Raw genomic sequence first — 19,490 nt, 5'->3', positions numbered from 1 at the left:
GTGAACATTATTCATTTTTATCCCCATGACTGCTTTTGCAATTTGTTACAGTCCCAGCACAAGGGCAGATTAGATTAAGCATTGTGTGTGTGTGTGTGTGTGTGTGTGTGTGCGTGCGCGCACTCATGTGCTCGCTAGTATTTGTTACTGCTTTAGGACCTTCTCTGGCATAAATAAGAAAAGGTCCTGTAGTCCACATGGAGACCAAAACCTGGTTCTAATGAAGCAGAACCTTGTTTTTTTTGGGAACTGGTTATGTTTAGGTTTTATGTTTCGATTGTGGTTAGGCTAAGGTTAGAGTTGGGCATTAACTGGTTATGTTTGAGGTTATGTTGTCCTTGTCTTGTCTTGGTCAGGCCTGCTTGTCATTTAAGTTGCATATTGTATTTATGGCCATAAAAGAACCGCTTTTATTTACACTCAGTGCTCACTGTGACACACACACACAGGATAGTCCAGTGATTCTTTTGAGTCAAAGTTGTAATCAAAGTTTGTCCTCGCAGCCTGACTACACACACACACACACACGCCGGCCTTTTAAAGCCTTAATCACACGCTCGTCCAAACACACCGCCGTTCACTGAATCTAAAAAATGATTGCACTAAGATTGAACTTCTTCTGGGTGGAAGCAATGCGAGGAGGGCACGAGGTAAAGAGGCCATCTGTTTTTCTTTTCCTCTGTGTTTGTTCAATCTCAACTGACATGCGAGCAAGATTCGAACATTCGCTGGCATCGTTCGAGGCGTCTCTGTGGAGAGATGCTTCTGAAGTGGCTCCGTGTTGTGTTGTTTTTTTTTTTCTCCTTTTCCACTCTTTAACTCATTGGGGTTTGAGCCGATGTTGTTCCCTGATTCCGTTGTGTTGCTCTTCGCTCTTCACACCCTCACAATCTTTTTATGTTCCGCTCGTGAAAATGGGAATTAATGAGTCTTTCTAGTAAAGCAGCTTGTCTGCGCTCGTGCAAAATTCTGCAGGGGTAAATGAGTTTAAGGCCTCGGGCTATGGGGTTGTGTAAGTGTGACCGTGTGCTCGTGTGTGCGTGTGTGTAGCAGAGCTTGTGCGCTTGTTCCTGTCTGATTGTTTACAGCCTTACCTAACTGGATTCCAGATGTAATCCCACAGTCGGTCTGAGTCCTGACTATCCAAGGCTAACAGGGAGACTCTCTCGGATTGCCCTCATGCAAGCTCACTTCCATACAAATGGCATCTTCCCCTAGTAGCAGACATGCGCTGCATAAACTGACTAGAGGCTGGCGGTTGTCTGTACATTCATACAAACCTGCCCGCCTGCCTGCAGGCTGTTCCTGTCAGACGAGGCACGAGGCTAATGAGGTTACTCTGTTTCCTGTTTCTACTTTCCTGTCCCCTCCTCGTGTTTGTGGGAGAGGGAGGACTTTAACGTTGCGGTACAAATGAGAACTACACGACTTGCATATGCTTTGAAACATTTGCTATGAACACACACACACACACACAGTCACTGAGGGAGACATTATACATCGGGGTAGGCGACATGTTTTTGAAATTGTGGATCAATAACTCCATAATTATCTTTTTTTTTGCATAATGAAAGAGAAACAGGGTGTAGCTGCACATTGAAAGGTCACTATTCCAGCATTGGTAACAACTGCCCACACACAGCAAGTCAAAAACACAGCCATGAACGTAATAAAAATGCAGGTTTTTAATAGTGGAGCATGTCAGAAATGGATCGATTGTGTTGGAAACCGCTGCAATGCCTCAAATTCCCTAAAAAAATGTGCGTGAAATTCAGCAGTGGACTATTTTTATTGCCATCCTGCTGTGATGTCGCTTGTCATCATCATCATCATCAACGTGGCAAAGAAACTGTCGCACTGTTTTCCTAAATCGTGTCCTTTAACACGGCTCATATAATGGTAATTCATGTGAACATGAGGGACGTCAGTTTGACATCAATCCGGGTAAATAAATATCAGACATTTAGAAAAATATCTGCATAATCTCCAGAGACGCTCAGGGCCCCGCGTCATATTTCCTGAATGACAATGAAGAAGAAGAAGAAGAAGAAGGAGAAGAAGAAAGAGTCATATGTTATATTTATCTTTGGAGAGCAGCACAGCAGGTGTGTGGAGGTAAGGAGGTTAGGAATGCAGTTCTGTTAAGAGGGATCAACAGCAAGGTCTTCCCAGGCTCCTGAGGGAATAGCAGGGAGGTGGAGGAGCCGGTGCACCGCTAACATGATGCATGACAGCATGCTGGAGTCCATAGTCAGGACAGCATTCACTGTCCACATGACCTGCAGCGCTGAGCTGGTGTCTACGGAGGAGTGCAACAAATTGAGTCAGACCTCTGCTCGGTGGCAGCGAGTTTGAGGGTAAATATGCCGAGAGAGGCAGTTTATTATTGAGTGAGATCTGTTTAGGCAGCCTGTCAACTCCCGAGTGCACACGTTTATGCTCTATTTTAGCACTCATTTCTGCCGCTAGAGCTTCATTTGAGTCATTTGAGAGGCAGTGCGCGGCTCCCAACCTGCGAAACGCTAATTGTAACTCAAGAATATGAAGAAGACTATGGAAGTGGAGCAACGTGACGCACAAACTAGCTGTACAGACGAGTACGGGTTGTTGTGTTTCTTTGAGGTAATCATTTCTTTATAAACCAACGTCAACATTAAATGTGCATTTTATTGACGGTGTTATTTTGGGATGACTTGGTTTCTTGACTTCCTGTAGTGGTAGAAATCTGTGGGCTTGTTTCAGTGCGACGGCTTTAATGCTGTAATTTAATTTAATTTGAGAAGACGATACAAATTAATAAAAAGGAATTAAACCACAAGCTGGAGAGCACTTCACAAAGCTGTCGCTCCACCAGGAGGAGCCACATGGCTGATTGGTGTTCTCAGTCTGTGTGTGTGTGAGAGGGAGAGAGAGAGGTTAAGGGTCAGAATAGGGGTCAGTTGGTCACATAGCCAGTATTAGCCAGTGTGGGTGGGCAGCCCATTCAATTTAAATACCTTATTAAGCAGCCAGCTGGGCTCATTCTACACACACACACACACACATTGTCTTTCAGTCAAAACTCTCTTTCTCTCTCAGTCCATCCCTCTCTCTCTCTCTCTCTCTCTCTCCCTCCGTGCTCTACTTTTACCAGGCTGATGGCGTTTCATGCTCGACAGGGCTGAATGGCACTGGCAGTCTGTCACTTATGTATGCTCAGATGGTGCGCGCGTGCACGTGTGTGTGTGTGTGTGCGCAAAGGCAGACAGCTGATATGATTGACAGTGGAGACACGGCAGGTTTGTGCGTGTGTGTGTGTGTGTGAGACACTGCAGCTCAGCAGGAGAGATCCCCGGCTGCAGACAGAGGGCATTGTTAAGGAGAAAGTATTCAAACAGCATCTGCATGTTTCTGTTTATATATATATATATATATATATATATATATGTGTGTGTGTATATATATACATATATATATATATATATATATGTATATGTGTATATATATATGTATGTAACCCACACTCTGCCGCAGCCACTCCGCCCGCCGATACTCTGCGTTGTGTTGAGGTTTTGATGTTGCCGGCGAGGGGAAGTGTGTCTCCCGAAAGAATCACGGGAGGCAGAGTCGATCATTTATGGTGACGAGACCGTTTATTATTCGTAGCACCACCACAGTAACCACGACAGCCTGTAGAATAAACGGCGTACATTGAACGCAACAGTACAGTACACCGGGCACGTCAACATCCGCTAGCGCCCGGGAGCTAACATAATTAGCAACCACAAATCAAAACAAAACACAAAGAGCTTGCTCAGGATAACGTAATTAAAATATACCACACACAAAACCTATCACACTACTACAACACAGAGAACGTAAAATCTCCCTCGCAGAGTTTTAAGCAGCATTCCACACAAAAGAATAATTAAGTTTAAGGAGCAACATTCCACCATGACCTACCTGTAGAATAAACGGCGTACATTGAACGCAACACGGCGTCTCCTGCGTAACACACGTCAATTCTACGGGCAGTGGGAATAGACAAATAAAATAATTTAAGAAAAAGAAATAATTAAATATTTAGTACTCTATAGTACTCTAACAGTGCACAACAGCGCAACACATACACCATGTTACATGTATATATATATATATAATTTTTTTTATGTCGCCAGTACCTCGGTTCAGCAGGATTTCTGCTTTTGGAAATGTGTTGGGTTTAAATGACTGTAGAGAAGGTAACTTCAGCCCATGTGGCATTCCTCTCCTATCCTGCAGATGGAAATGCTCTGGAACTGCTCGGTCTATCCCGGCATGTCTAGTTCAAAGGGAAAGCACTGTGGCTGCACACACACACACACACACACACAGAGAGAGAGACATACATACATTCCAATGCAGTGAGCTTGTGGAGTAATGAGCTGATTATATAGGGCCTCTTGTCCCCAGCAACCCCACAAACCCCTTTCTATTTGTCTCTTCTTTGAGCCAAGCATCCGGTCTACTTCAGGCAATATGGGACACGGGAACCAGGATGTAGTTAGGATCGGAATGTGAGATTTGGGAGCAAACACGTGCTCCATGGTTGAGGAGGTCGGCCTTGTTTTTACCTACAGTACGCGCTCAGTGGATTTAATCTCTCTCACAAGTGACTGTTTAATTTTACATTTAAAGCTGCAAAGAAAACCGACAGGAAGCGCCGTCATGCTCTTGTGTGTGTGTGTTGGTGTGTTACACTCCTCCTGTTGTAGCGTGCACGACTTCAACCTCTGTCACACTCACGCCACTCCCTTTGCCAATTGTGGTTCTGCCCTGTGGTATTTTTCTTTTTTCGTCTTTGCGTCACCCGTGCATGAATTGTGATGTCAATAATGCACCGGAAACCAAACGAGTTGGGTGAAGAAGAGAAAAAAAAAACAACACCTTCTTTTTTTTTAGCCAGTGGGAAGTGGTGTTTGCAGTGCAGTCGACCTTAATAAACGTCTTCTAAACAAATCGTAGGTCGTGACCCTGAAGGGCCTACACATATCTGGCAATGGAATGACTGTTATCACCGTCATCTGTGCCGCATGGGAATCCTGAGCAGTCGTGTATCCTAACAGCCAGTCATCTGGGGCTCATGTGTTTGGCGCAAGAGTGAGAAAGATCGACGTGAGGAAGGACGAGGAGATTGGAGACGGGGGGGGGGGGGGGGGCTGTAGAGGCAGCCATTGCCACTGGATATAATAACCCCGGCTTTATTAAAATAACATTTTTTCCTCCTCCCTCCATCCGTCCGTCCCTCTACTTCCCCTCGTCCTTCGTCTAAAGGGAAATGTGTGTTAGAATAACAGATTTTGGGCCAGTTTTGTAGAGCAGATCGCAGCTGGCGCGTGGCCCACATTCCTCTGCTGTGACATCCTTGCAGTCAGCAGTGGCAGCACAGCCGCGCTATTTTTAGAGCCGCCAGTGTGAACGCCTGCGTATACACGGGAACGTGCATGTGTGCATTTGAAAGTATGGGAATGTGGACATTTATGGGGTTTTATTTAGAGTCGTGACTTTATCTTGGTATTTACATTGAAGTCATATAAATAAATAAATAAATAAATAAATACACAAAGTACAAGCTGGGAAACGGGCTCAAACATGACTTGACTTTCTGTCACATTATGCTCACAGACCCAGAGCGCACACACACACACACACACACAGGCTCAGTGATGCTCTTAAAGGCACAGTCTGTCTTTTTGTGAAAGCTGTTAAAAGCAGTTTCACACACACATTCATTTTGTTTGATAAGTGGGATTTTTTTTTACATTCATCATGTAATTGTTATGAGAAATAAATCCCTTAATTGTGCGTGATTATCTTGGGCTGACAAATGTTATTTGTTTTTTTTATCATTCATTTCCACTGAATTATCAATAATGAATCAATGATTGGAAAGTCAGACACTGAAATATCACACTCCTTCATCTCCTTCTAGCACACAGCTACTGTTACACACACTGTTATTTACCCTTAAATAACCATCAGTGTTATTGGATTTGCTCGCTTTGTAAAGACAAAATGGAATCGGCCCAGTTTTTCCTCTGGGTTAGAAAAGCACAATCAGATGCAGTGATGGAATTCCGTGACTTTGACACACATGAGAGAAGATTTGCTCAACGTCTGGCACAGTGTTTAAAAATGTGTTTTTGCTAATTTGTGCTGTTCCTGATTGTTTTGTTGACGGTGGTAAGAACTTGCTGAGACTGGATGTTTGCTGGGAATAGATTCACTGGCTTCTCTCTTTCACTCTCTCTCTCTCTCACTGTTTGTGCATATTTTTATTATCATTTCAATTCAGCCTTAAAAGGGCAACAACTAACTCAGTTAAGTGATAAACCGTTGTGATGCTGCAGCTTCAGATGAAGCATTAGAGTCTTGTTATGAGCTGGGATGTAAGGAAAATATTTCAGATGTGAGAAGAATTAGAAACTGCAGCATGATCTTCTTCCTTGTTGGATTCTTTTGTACTTTGCAGAACTTTTTAAGTATTTTTAAAAAATATGACTAATCTTCCTGGCACCGTTCTGTACAGGAAAAGCAATGTCACCGTTTCTTTATAGCGTAGTTTCCAAACACTTATGGCTTTCATAAAGGGGTGTGTGGTCTCTGCCGTGGTGAATTACCTGTGTATTCAAGTGGGGGTTGGGATTTTCAGGTGACACACAGCGTTCCCAAACCATCCGCACAGAAAATCCCAATTAGAGGAATTCCACTAACCTGGTGGGAGCTGGAGTGTTTATCTCTGCCAGGTATCGGCTCTCTCAAAGAGTTCTGGCAATACCTCAGAAACCCATGAATGAGAAAGTGAGCTGCATCACAATTTGATTGCTTATTTGAGTAGATGTTTCACTTCTTATGTCACCATGCGCAGGCAGAGAGGCTGATTTTGACAAAATGCAGTCAAAAAAAAGAAAAAAGCCAAACTCAGATTCCAACCTTCCTCTTCGGTCCGACAAAAAAAACAACTTTGTGAAAACCTATTTGGTTGTAACACGGAACTGTTGGTGCAGTTTTAAAGCCATAGCAGACGTAGTGGACCACGGCGCTAATTCTCACTCTTTTCTCTCAGCTGATGAAAAGTCAGTCAGCATTTTTTTTTTCTTTTTTTCTTTCCTTTCCCCGCAGAATTTATTGCTTTGTGTACACAGCTCAGGAAATATCTGTGGCACGCAGCCAACATCTGGGAGAAAAGCTGAGAGAGAGAGAGAGAAAAGAAATGTGGGTGAACTTCAGGGTCACTTTTTGGAGGAAAGAGAATTTTTTGCTTGTTTTCACTCGCGGCACCCCCGATGTGTTCTGACCGCGTGTGTCGGGAGAGATATGGACGCCACAGACGCTGTATATGTGCGAGTTCTTGTACCCTGAGATAAACTGTCAATACTCTGTGTGCCTGCGTGTGTTTGGATGTGTGAGAGTGTGTGTGTGTGTGACTTTTTATGTGTGTTTGGCCTTGTGCAGCACCATGAGAGAAAGAATGCCAGTGAACTGTCTAGGTAATTGGTGCTTACCTGGCAGGCCTTTCCACACACACACACACACACACACACACAGAAGCACAGAATGGATTAGATGACATTAACTACAAGAGAAAATGGCATAATTGAATACTTTGTGTGTGCGTGTGTGCACGCGCACCCGTGCACGCGCAGTCATATGTCTGTGGCAGTGTAATGAGGGACTGCACACTACACACAAAACGCACCCTATCAACCCCTGTCAGAGGCTCCGAAGCATCAGTGCACCGAACAGTCCGTTCACTGTGTGTGTGTGTGTGTACGTGCCAGCTTGCCTGCTGCACACAGGCAGATGTGGCTGTCACCCATCAGCTCCATCATGTGCAGACACCCAGCTTTTAATCTCGCCCCCACCGCTCTCTCCCCTTGTAGCTCCGCTGAGCAGACCCTGGGAAATCAAAATCGGGACTCTGCGGGAGAAGAAGAAAAAAAAAGAAGCTTATTTATATCTGCTGAAGAGACAAAAACTAGGCAAAACGGCGCGATAAACAAGCACCACGTCCGTGCTCGTCAATATCTGTCAAAGCGCATTACGAGTTATCAAGTTGATGCGAGTGAGTGAGTGAGTGAATGAGGCCATAGCGAGTTTTGTCACAGCCATATCTATAGATCTATGGATAGTCCAGCCTCTTTTTTAAATTATTTTTATTTAACCTCAATCTAACCTTGAGCGATCCAAGCTGTGCGGATGAACCAAAACGCCCTCAAAAACAATGGTATTGAATAAAAAGACAACACCTGTGTTTGACTGCATGAGCAGACGGCCGCAGCACTGAAACAGAGATAACATTTTTTTTTACGATGAGCAGTCATTTCAGTAGCACGTTAGTCTCTGGCTGTGGGAGGATGCATAGTATTAGAACTTTACTTTCTCTCTTTCACACACTCAGATAGAAATACAGGTTGACACTACCCCCAAAACCACAGTCATGTGAATTCCTCTGTTATTCTTTTCTCTCTCTTTTTTTTTTCAGAGTGTGTACTCTTGATGGAATGCTGCGGCTGTTATCTTGTTATTACAGCAGCGATAAAACATCTTTGTCTAATTACTTCTGTGTGAGGAAGATTTTTTATTTTTTTATTTTTTTAAATAACCAGCTTGTGCTGATGTCACGGCGACTTCTGCCAGCCACTCAGCTTAAGGCCACTCCAGATGATCTGGACGATCAGAACGCGCTCCCACACTCTTTCAGGTCTCACTTTACGCGTTGACTAGGGTGGCCATTTCCACAACACCAAAAAGGAGGACACTTTGCGGCATTTAGTGAGGAAAGAAAAATCGCAACTTACAACTCTACTGTACTCCCCACGACAATACAATTTTGTACATGATAACGATGGTATCATAATACAGTGATTCTGAGATACTCTGTTCATCACAAGACAATTTATCTACAATATATCATGATGTATGTGTAACAGAAGAGGGAAAAAAAATATTCCTGCGAAGGCGAAAAGTAATTCTTCACAGTATTTGTGAAGAAATACAAAGCAGAACATTTAGGGCCTTAAATGTGCAAATTAAATTTACATAAAAAGAAATAAATAAATGCAAAAAATATACATTCCAGTTCTTAATAAGCATATAGAACTTTTTTTTATGTAAACAACAAAAGACAGTAAGAAGAAAAACTTTTGCTTTACTTTACTTTTGCTGACAAACGTGTTGTCTTTTGACCATTCGGCATTAAATGAAGTCCGTCATTTCCGGCAAGTTAACATTCAGTTAACGAGATGAGCGACAGCGCTAGCACATGGGAACAGGCTTGTTTACATTTTTCAACCAATGAGAAATCAGAGAATTGAGTGACACCTCTTTTAGCCAATCATTTTTAACCAAAAAAAAATTTAACCGAAAGTCTTACGCCATTGGACGATATGCAGCGTTGCGTTCAGGTGCAACTCCAAAAAGGAGGACAAATAGGCTTGAGGCCGCGCCGGACGCCGGACAAGGTATTTAAATTCCGGACTGTCCGGCCTAAATCCGGACGTATGGCCACCCTAACGTTGACTGAGACGGAATGAAGCGCGGCTGACGCAAGTCAACGGCATCGGAAGTGTGTGTGTGTGTGTTTTCAACACGGATCATTAGCATACATTAGCTTTTCATGACGCGCCGCAAACCCTCCAGCTGAAATCCACTCGCCTCGTGGCACGACCAGAGAAAAAGCGATGTTCAGTGCCCATTATTTATTAATACCTCTTTGTTGTTGCTCGTGTTCTAATCTCATTTCCTTTAGTCATTAGCATTGTTTGACATCAAACGCAGCTGCCAGAGCTATGGGATGTGGAAATGGGAGGGGTGGGGGGGAGTTAGAGAAGTATGGTTATTGCTGTTGGATGTACTCTAAAGATCCTCTTAGCAGTGTGTGTCACAGTGGAACGTTCTTCTTCATTTGAAGCCGCTCAAATTCTGTTATATTCGTAATAAATTGTAAATGGCTGATTCTGCTGCTCAGAGAGAAAGTGTCGGTGGTGTTGTCGGTGTTGTTGTTGTTGTTGGTGGTGGTGGTGGCTGTGTCTCGGAAAGCGTACGTGCGTGACTTTCGGTGACCTCTCGCGACAGTCAAGTCTTCCGTCTCCGTCTCCCTCTCCCTGGGAGAGATTAGCAACACATGAACTCGCAGTCCCATGATGCCTTTTTCATTTGCTTCCTATCTATTCATCGCCATAACACTTGGCTCTCATGGCATTGTGAGGAGATGCCGTCCGCCGGTGCATTGTGATGCTAATGCGTCGCCTTGTGTCTCGCTGCAACCTAATGCTATGTTATGCTAATGTGTCATGGTAATGTCATGATATAGGGGAGAAGTGGAGGGGACGGATGCTCCCGGAACAATACAAGGAGATTCCCCCGCTGTATTAAAACTTAACTTAAGTTGTCATGCATTATTTTTTTTGGCTGTATTTTAATGGTCAAATTAGTAACATAAACTATTCTAGTTAAATATTGGATTAACAGTTATTGCTTTATCTAGAAAGGTTAGAATGTGCAGTCTTCACTCAAAACGGCGTGTGATTATTAATTTTGACAACTCAACAAAAGTGTCCTATAAATGTTCCCTAACCTTGACCTCAAGTCACATTTTTTACAGCCACGCTGTCTAACAACACAAACGGAGGAAAACACTTGTCATAGATGGTCATAAATGATAGTCCCGCTTGCAGAGCTGTCACTTTTTTCTCTCCGAGAGTGATGTGAGAGTTGTTTATCAGAAATGTTTTTGTTTTTTTCCACACAAGCTCACAAAGGCAGAATAATGGTTATTCATGTTTCTTGTGTCTGCTACGGGTTTGTACTGATCGCTTCTCCCTTGCTGTTTTTTTCACAGGATGATAGTGATGGGATCCCATGGTCGGAGGAGCGGGTGATGCGGAAGGTGCTGTACCTCTCTCTAAAGGAGTTTAGGACCGCACAGAAAAGGCAGCTGGACGTAGATGGAACCACAGATTCCAGTGGTGAGTTAAACCACATCCACCCGCTTTCCACTAAAAGACCCTGTCCAGGCCTGATATTAATATCAGTCTCCGGTGACCTCATCGCAAGTGGACACACGTGTCTTCAGTGACCATGCTTGACTGAATCTCACTTCCTTGCTCTGAATGAAAATGAACACATTCATAAATCAGTCACTCACGCTGTTCAAAGGATGCGTCCTCAAGCGCATCCTGGACACGTCTTCCTTTTGTAATCAGATCGCTGGAGACGGATGTTAACGCCGGGTCTGGACAGGATCTATGACATCATCTTCCCCACTCAGTGTGTTTTACTTGGATCGATGTTTTGTTACATTTTCACTGGGGCTGTCCTTTTCACAGCTGTGGAATATGTTTCTGGTTATTGAGCGTTTTCATAAAATATACAGAGCGCATACCAGCTGAGTATGACTGCACACGGTTATAATTCGACTGAAACCAGACGTTAGCGAGTCAAAAATACAGTACATTTTCCCCCCCTGAGCTGAAATAAGGACTCCGCAAAGAGGTATGTAATGAATGACTTTGTAACAATTGTGTTGTAAACGGCCCCGCAATAATGACAGGCCGTCTCCAGGAATGCAGTAATTTGACATATTGAAAACATTCATGTCATTAAAGTGGAATGAAAGACGCAAAGAATTTGCTGCACCAGTGTTTTGCGGACTAAAATGTCGAGAGTTGCCAATTTTGTCGTGGCTTTGCTGAGGTTTAGTGTCTCCGTTTAGCTTCTCACTGCTTTTTATTGCAAGCGACAGTTTTATTAGTCTGTTTGCAAGTGAACACCATGCGATTTAGGTTTGACGGCAGAACGCGATCTTATTTGAGATGGAAAGAATCCAGGGAGAGCGGCCGATCAAGGGACTCGTTTGCCTTTTGTCTTAAGCTGTACTTGTTCAGTGTCGCATCCTCAGAGCAATCCTTGTATTCAACTTGGTTTTTTAAATGCTTACACTGTACACACAGGGACGACACGAAAGAAAAACACGCGTGGTTAATCTTTTTCCCAGCGTTTACAGGACGCTTACACTCACTCTGGGGTCCACGCTCATTAAAACACGAAACAAATCCAAACGCCTCGAAATGAATTAATACTTGTAAGTGCATTGTTATACAGAAGCACAACTCCGGGTGGAAGTCGGTTACAGCAACAGTTGAGGGATTGTTAGGTTGTGCCGTGTATACCCCGAAACGAGGGATGAACGGCGTGTTTTGAACTGAACTGCCACCACGTCTTTTGTTTGACACTGGCGCTCCCTTCCATAAAAAGCCCTCAGTCAGCCAACAGTGGAGATTTGAACTTCACACGTGCCTCAGAAGCTATTCTCAGCTGACATTAACACAAACCAGACACTGGAAGAAAGGAAACAGGAGGGGAAAAAAAAAGAGCCTCTGAAAGTTCACGCCCAGCCAAGGAAGCCAGCCAGTCATCCAAGCAGGCAGAGAGAGAGAGAGAGAGAGACAGACAGTGAGACAGACAGGAGGGAAATCTCCTTTGAAATGTAGCTTACCTTTTTTTATTATTTTTTTTTCCTTCCACATATTTTTTTTCTTTATTATACATTTTTCACACCTTCCTTTCTTCTCCATGTGCCTGTGCCCCCCCCCCCCCCCCCACCCCCCCTCCCTGTAGCTGGTGTATCTGTGTGTGTCTGTCTGGCATCTCGTGGCTGCCACTCCACAGCTCCTCGGGGCCTTTTAAGCCACCGCGGGTAGCTGACCTTATCGCCTGAATAAAAATGACTCATTAGAAAGCATCGGCAGCCCCGTCACACCGGGGGTAACGACAGCAGCCCATGCTGACACAAAAGGGAGCCGGGCTGAATAGATGGGTCCTGCTGTTTTAGAGCACTGTGGGTTAGCAAGGCTTTGGAGGCTGTGCTGAGCGGCACAGTTTCCCGTTTTGCATAGACGCTGCGGTGAAACTGTCAGCCATTTTGGAGGATCACACTCGGCGTGTGCTACATTCTGAATGGGCAACCCTGCTGTTTTAGAGGACTGTGGGTTACAGAGTCTGGGCTTATGCTGGGGCCAGGCATGTGCCACAGTTTGCAGGCTTACACAGGCATTATTGTGAAGCCATCAGCCATTTTGGAGAGCCAGAGCCATGTCAGAGTTGAATTAGAGTAGATGGCAAATGTCTTGTGTGTATATTCAGCCAGTTTATGAGTCACTCATTCACTGAAAGCTAATAATTGTTTTATGTTCTGTCTGACTAAAACCTCAAACCCAAATATATTCAGCTGACTCGAGGACTAAGAAAAACATTCCCACCTAATCTATCTAATCTAATAGATTCTAATTCTTATTATGGACTATTTTATTAATCATAAGAGTGAAGTTCCCACCATTTTTAAATACTAACTCACTTCAATCCTCAGAGGAGCAGTGATCGTCTCCTTCCCCCTCGTTTAAGTCTCTCCATCTCTCCCTCCTCGTGTACCTCCATTCATCCCTTGCCACCTCCTCTCTCCTCATCTGCTCTCCGTGGCTTCCTGACAGCAGTGGCAATCTGTTTTGGAGGGGGGTGTGTCAGTCTGTCAGTCAGCTGTACGTGTGTCCGAGCGTGTCGTTCTGTCTCCCCACCCACACTCCCAGCCCTCTCTCTGCCCTAAACCAGCAATCACTGTAGCGCTCACTGTTGGCACTCGTCCATCTCTGTGTGTCCATCCTTCCTCCTGCCTCTCCTGCTCGTGCCCTGCATTATTTAACAAATGACATTATACCCTTCTGCGTACTATCACGGCCACGGTCTTCCACTTCTTCCCCTTATCCCTATCCCCCTCCATCCATCTGTCTTTCCGGTTGTCCCCCCCACCCCACCCCAATGCCCGGTGTCATTACACATCAATAGGACTCTGGTTACTGCCTTCACCACAAGCTCCTGTCTCCTCTCTCCCTCCCGCCGCTCAGTGTCCTCGATTATGTATCTCCTCTCAGCCCAGCCCGCCATCTCTCCTTCCCATTCTCCCCATCCATCTCTGTCTCCCTCTTCTCGGCGTCTCCCTCTTTTCCGCTTTGTCCTTCCTGTCCTCTGCGCTGTCTGTCATAACTATCTACAGTATGTCACCCCAAACCCTCCCTCACTTTCCATCACCGCCCTCCCTTCCCTTCCCTTCCCTCCCCTCCGTCCTGTTTTCCCACCCATCCTCTCCAGCTCTCCGAATCGTCAAACCTCCATCTTCCTCCTCCCGTACCTCGTCACTATGCCATCTCCCTCCTCTTTACTCTGTCTGTCCCTCTCCTCTCCCCTCCTTTCCTCCTTTTCCATTTCCCTGAGTGCTATTGATGGAGGATCTGACTGCCGGCCAAAAAACAGGAGGGGCAGAAAGAGGGGTTTGCCTATTTCTGTGACTGCCCCCCCCCCCCCCTCTCTCGCTCGCTCTCTCCGCCCGTCTGTCTGACCTGCCATTCCCACCCATTTTTATGCATGTCGTTCCCTTTCCTTCAACACTCACTCTACTGTAACTCTGCTGTCAGTCTGTATTCCCCACATGCCGTTTGTTTCCCACGCAGCCAGAGTGGCAGCCGCGGCAGCTAAGACCTTACGCTCATGCTCTATTTTTCCTCTCTGGCGATCACATGACCTGTCAGAGGAAGGAGCACTCTCGCGCAGAGACGCAGTGAACGTGGGATGAGAGGCGCTGAATGAAAGCGTCGCGGGGCCGAAACGGGAAGAGTTTGGGTTATGGAACCACGTGAGTGAAAGAGACTGTGTCGCTCCTGTCCCCATGTGCTCCATTTCCACAGCAGCTCAAGCCATTACAGAACAACATCCTTGCCTTTGATGCGCGAGATTTATAGCCTTGAGCTGCACAAAGCAGATGCCATTGTTTCTCGCTGCACGTTGGTGTGCGCTTTTGTTCTGGCTTGTGGTGAGTGTCATGCCATGTCCTCGGGTCCAATTTTAGAAAGAAGAGCAACATATTGGGGACTTTTTTCAACTCGGCCAGTGGAGTTTAGCAGCTGCTCCTGCTTTAAAAAGGTTCTAGTATTTTCTTTTATACGATCTTATGATCAGTTTGAGAGTTTTAGTGCTCTTTCATGGCATGGTGGCACAGTGGTTAGTCGTGTGAGCACTGTTGCCTCACAGCAGGAAGGTGCTGGGCTGGATTCCCGGTCTGTGTGGAGTCTCATGTTAGAATGTTGGACACATTGGGGCAGGGTGGTCCCTTGTGGTGGCGCGCTCCGTCGCAGCGGCTCTGATCAACCCTCCTTCTGGCCTCGAAATTTCATTTGTATGATGACAATAAAGATGATGTCCTTCCCTTATACAAGAGAGAAGCAGAAATTAAAGCTGTGCATCAACAGATTTGTTCGTTAATGAGAGTGAAGCTACGACTATGTTCACAGTCCCTTTGTCAGTCTCCGTCCATGAGTTAAGGTGATGCACACATTCTACTCTTAGTGTCTTTAAGGGGACGCTGTGCCCCAATGATTGTCTCTCCTTTGGCATGACTGCTCCACTCAATTTCCAGTTATGACTGCGGCTCACACTAATAAGCTCCCCTCGGCCCTGTGATATGCCATGTTACGGTATGTACCTCCGCTCTCGCCCTGCTGCTCTCCTGAGACTCGGAGGTGAACATAGCGAGGCGATAGGCTTAGTTAAGCACGCATAAATCTGATTAGAAACCTCCCCCAGTGGAGACGGCACACTAGCATGTCCCTCCGCTGCCTCATCGCCTAACCCCCCCCCCCTTTGGGTTTCACCTCTGCCACAGTCTCGTAGTCACAGGCCTCCACTTGCACCAGGATGGTGAGCTGAAGCGTCAGCCCCCGGTTCCCAGCCTGTCTGCCTCTCTGTGTCCCTGTGCCTCTGCCTTCCAAAACACTCCCCGCTCTGCCCCTCACAAGAGCACTCATGTGCAACCAGCATATGTCAGACAACTCTTTGGAGGAACGGGGGGGGGGGGGGGGGGGGGGAGTGAGTTGGAAGGGGGGTTACGAAATAGGCCTCGGTGTGTTTGTTTGTGTTCTGTGGGGACAATATGTGTCAGTCATTTTCTGAGCACAATTATAGTTAATGAGCTACTTTGCTTTTTGCTCTGCTGCAACTTTCAATGACATCACGCCCAGTCCTGAAGGTGTGACTGGAATCTTTGCCCCCCCCCCCAACTAATTATCAACATATTTTTACATAGGATGAAAAGGTCTAAATGAGTCTTCCTCCTTGGAATTTAACAATAATATAATATAACAAAATAAAGGTTCATCTTGCAATAGCTGATCATATAAACTTTCCTTTGCCATTTGAAGTGGTTTTTTTTTTTATGAAGTAAAACCCTTGCTTGAAACTTCAAAGTCACTCCTTAAGTGAAACTCTGGATAGATTAAAAGCATACAGATGTGTAATCCTTCTCGTGCCAGCAAATGCATAGTAAGGCAGTGATTCACCCTCGGCCCTTAGACTTATAGGCTCCTCGATGGCAGCATAAAGAATTGCTAAAAGTGCGATGGCCTTACTCATCACGCCGGCTCTTGTTAACTATCTGACCGCAATCGCGCGCGTGTGATGACTGCACCTTCACATTCAGGTACCGACCTGCCGTGCGTGTGAGAAATACCAACATCCTGCGTCTAGGCAACGAGAGGAATGTTTGACTTGTGGATGTGTTCTCATTTCAAGCTCCAAGCACGTTTTATAAATCAGTGAAATCACACGTTTGAAAACATCCCTTACCTGCTTCACAACCATATCCATCTCATCTCACCCCGTTGCTGGGATTTAATTGAACACCTCCCCCTCCCCCTCCCCGTGCTATCTTTTCACAGACGACGCGATGCCCGGGCTTGTTTAACCATAGCGTGAGGGTATTATTCAAGTTGTCAGTTATCCTAACCCGTGCGCCACTTTTCCGTTATTATCTTAATATTTTGCCCCCCGTGACACCCACTATTAGCAGTTTGCGGCGCAGTTGGAGTGACACATCCCTCTGAAGCTTCACTCAAATGGAGGTTGACTGGGTGTTTGGGGAAGCCGGCGAGGACGGAGGTTACGGTGGGAAGAGGTTAACGGCAGCAGCACACAAACACATTTCTTGAAGGTTCAGTGAGTTGTCGTTTGTTTTTGCAAAGTGAATATGAATAATTAAATAATCTGTCACTTTTACTTACGGTGGATTTTAATTTGTGTATCACAGCTGTGCCTAGTGTGTACTCTTATTTTCCCCTTGCTCTAGTATTTTATTTACGACTGTACAGCACTTTGTGATTTTTTTTTTTGTGATCTGTGAAAAGTGCTATATAAATAAACTTTACTTACTTCTAGCAGTTTTGATCTGACCTTCTGTCTCCACTTGATAAATCTTGGCTGTGCTTGCATTCTTCCTAGCTTTGAACTAGTTGTCTCGCTGATCATTTTGCTCAAAATACGACAAGAACTGCCTGTGAGCACATCAGACGTTGAGACGCTAATTTAACTCCGTTGACTTCCTCTCCTCCATAATCTGAGACGTGCTTCCTTCTGATTTAAGAGTCTGTCTTTGTGGCTATTTTGTTTTTCTGTTGCTTGTTAGTAACAGTAAAATCCAACAGTTAAAGTCCAACATCCATCTGTTCACTCCCCTTGCTGCCTCGGCCTTTGTTTTGAGCGTGTGCACGTCCTTTACATCACTAACGGTTGCACTCGGCACACATGTGGACAAAAGGAATACGAGTGTAAATATGAGTCACTTTGGTGTAGTTTAAACGTTGAATCATATTCATTGGTTAGACCAGTGGTGTCACACTCATCATACTGTAGTTCAGGGGCCACATAGAGCACAATTTGAACTCAAGTGGGCCGGAATAAAAAAATAATCGCATAATAACCATATAAACAACAAGAACTCCACATTGTTCCCTTTGTTTTACACTTAATGAAGTATCTTTTTTAAAATAACATGAGAAATAAGTGCAGTTTCAGAAAGGTTATGCCTACATTCACCATTTACACAACCTACAGATGGATCTATAAAGGCACAGACATTTACTCACAGGTATCTGGAAGTGCAAAATGTAGTATTTCACATTATGATTCTAATTCATAACAAATTCCTCCCGCGGGCGAGATTGGACCCTCTAGAAGGCCGGTTTTGGCCCATGGGCTGTATGTTTGACCCCCATGGGTTCGGCCGCTCTGTATCCGCCTTACTCCACTGCTGTCAGATAAAGCAAAGAGATGCACGAGCTCTGTCGTAAGACATAAAACCAGAGACACAAACACAAGTCTTCATTAAAACCATCAGATGAAAAATCTATTAGAATTCTATTCTAATACTATGAATACCAAACAATATGAACCCTCAGGAGGGGGCTGCAGACAAAGAGCTATGCCAAACGTATGAAAGTGGAAGGTTTCCAGCAAGTGGTCCGTAAAATATCTGTTGGCTCGACTCTGACCTTTTTCTCTTTTTTTTGCTGCTTTTGTGTTTTCAGGCTCCTTAGCCAAGGGGCAGCTGAATGACTCGGGATCAAAGGGCATTCACAAAGAAGATGCCTCCGTGCGCGAGGAGTACGGCGAGGACGGTCCCGCGAAGAAGAGGTGAGGCTTTGTGCGAAATGTGACTAATCCTGTTTGTGAGTCACTGGGTCATGAATGAGCTTTATATGACTCTTGCGTTGGAGTCGAACCGTGTGTGTGTGTGTGTCGCACTGGTCTGTGATATGGGAGGCCAGGCTGCTGATTCTGTGAGTGTGTTAAAAAAAACAAACACGGGACACGCGAGTGTAAGTGTAGATTAGTGGTAATAGATTCCTTGAGCGCTAAGGGGGTAAAAACTGCCACATGGATTCTCTGAATTTTAAAATTTGCTCTTCCTGGCTGAAATTCTCTTCCCTTGTACCAATCGTCTCTCTTTTTCCCCCACTCCTTAGTGTGTGTGTGTGTGTGTGCGAGAAGAGCAAGTTTCCCATTAGTTCTGTAATAGAAGATGACAGTCAACAAAGCAGTGTAAACGGTAGCCGCATTTAAAGAGCACTGAGGTCCATTAATGAGCAAACCCCCCTGGGTTTATAACACAAATGCTATTTCAATCATTTATAATTGGACACCAAAGAAATGTTCGCAAAGCATTTCTAAGTAAATGATTTAAAGATTAGAGTTGCCGCACAGCACAATGAGCGGTGCAATTTAGTTTGAAGTCGCGTTTGAACTGACTTTGTGTATGTGTGTGAGAAAAGAATGGCACAAATCTCTTGGACACGTGTTCTTGGAAAATTGAATAAAGGAAATTAAGAAAATCTGATGCATTTAGTATCAACACGATGAAAAATAGAATTCAGCTGGTGTTTTATTTTTATGTCACAAACCCTTTTCCCCATATATCTCCACCCTCTAACAGCTGGCTACTGTATGTGGCAGGTGTATGGATGCATGTTTTCATGTTTGTGTGCGTGGGTGCATGCCCGAGTGCCTATGTTTTGTTCTGTTCTGTTCGCTGCTGCTGGTCTCTCACACACACACACACACACACACACACACACACACACTGACAGGGCATC

At 44.9% G+C, this 19,490-nt stretch overlaps 1 protein-coding gene across 4 annotated transcripts in view; it reads left to right on the top strand.

Annotated features, from left to right (window-relative positions):
• jarid2b (jumonji and AT-rich interaction domain containing 2b) overlaps positions 1–19,490 on the top strand; it is a 93,090-nt gene that overhangs the window by 33,219 nt on the left and 40,381 nt on the right. For all 4 annotated transcript variants that reach the window (XM_058618360.1, XM_058618358.1, XM_058618357.1 and 1 more), the window contains exons 2-3: positions 10,862–10,988; positions 18,426–18,531. In XM_058618360.1, coding sequence (XP_058474343.1) covers positions 10,862–10,988; positions 18,426–18,531 — 233 coding nt within the window. The remainder of the gene's footprint in view (positions 1–10,861; positions 10,989–18,425; positions 18,532–19,490) is intronic.

This window comes from Solea solea, chromosome 20 (genome assembly GCF_958295425.1).
Source record: "Solea solea chromosome 20, fSolSol10.1, whole genome shotgun sequence".
NCBI lineage: Eukaryota > Metazoa > Chordata > Actinopteri > Pleuronectiformes > Soleidae > Solea > Solea solea.
The sequence above is the reverse complement of the archived record's forward strand: the minus strand, read 5'-3'. Positions and strand labels throughout refer to the sequence as shown.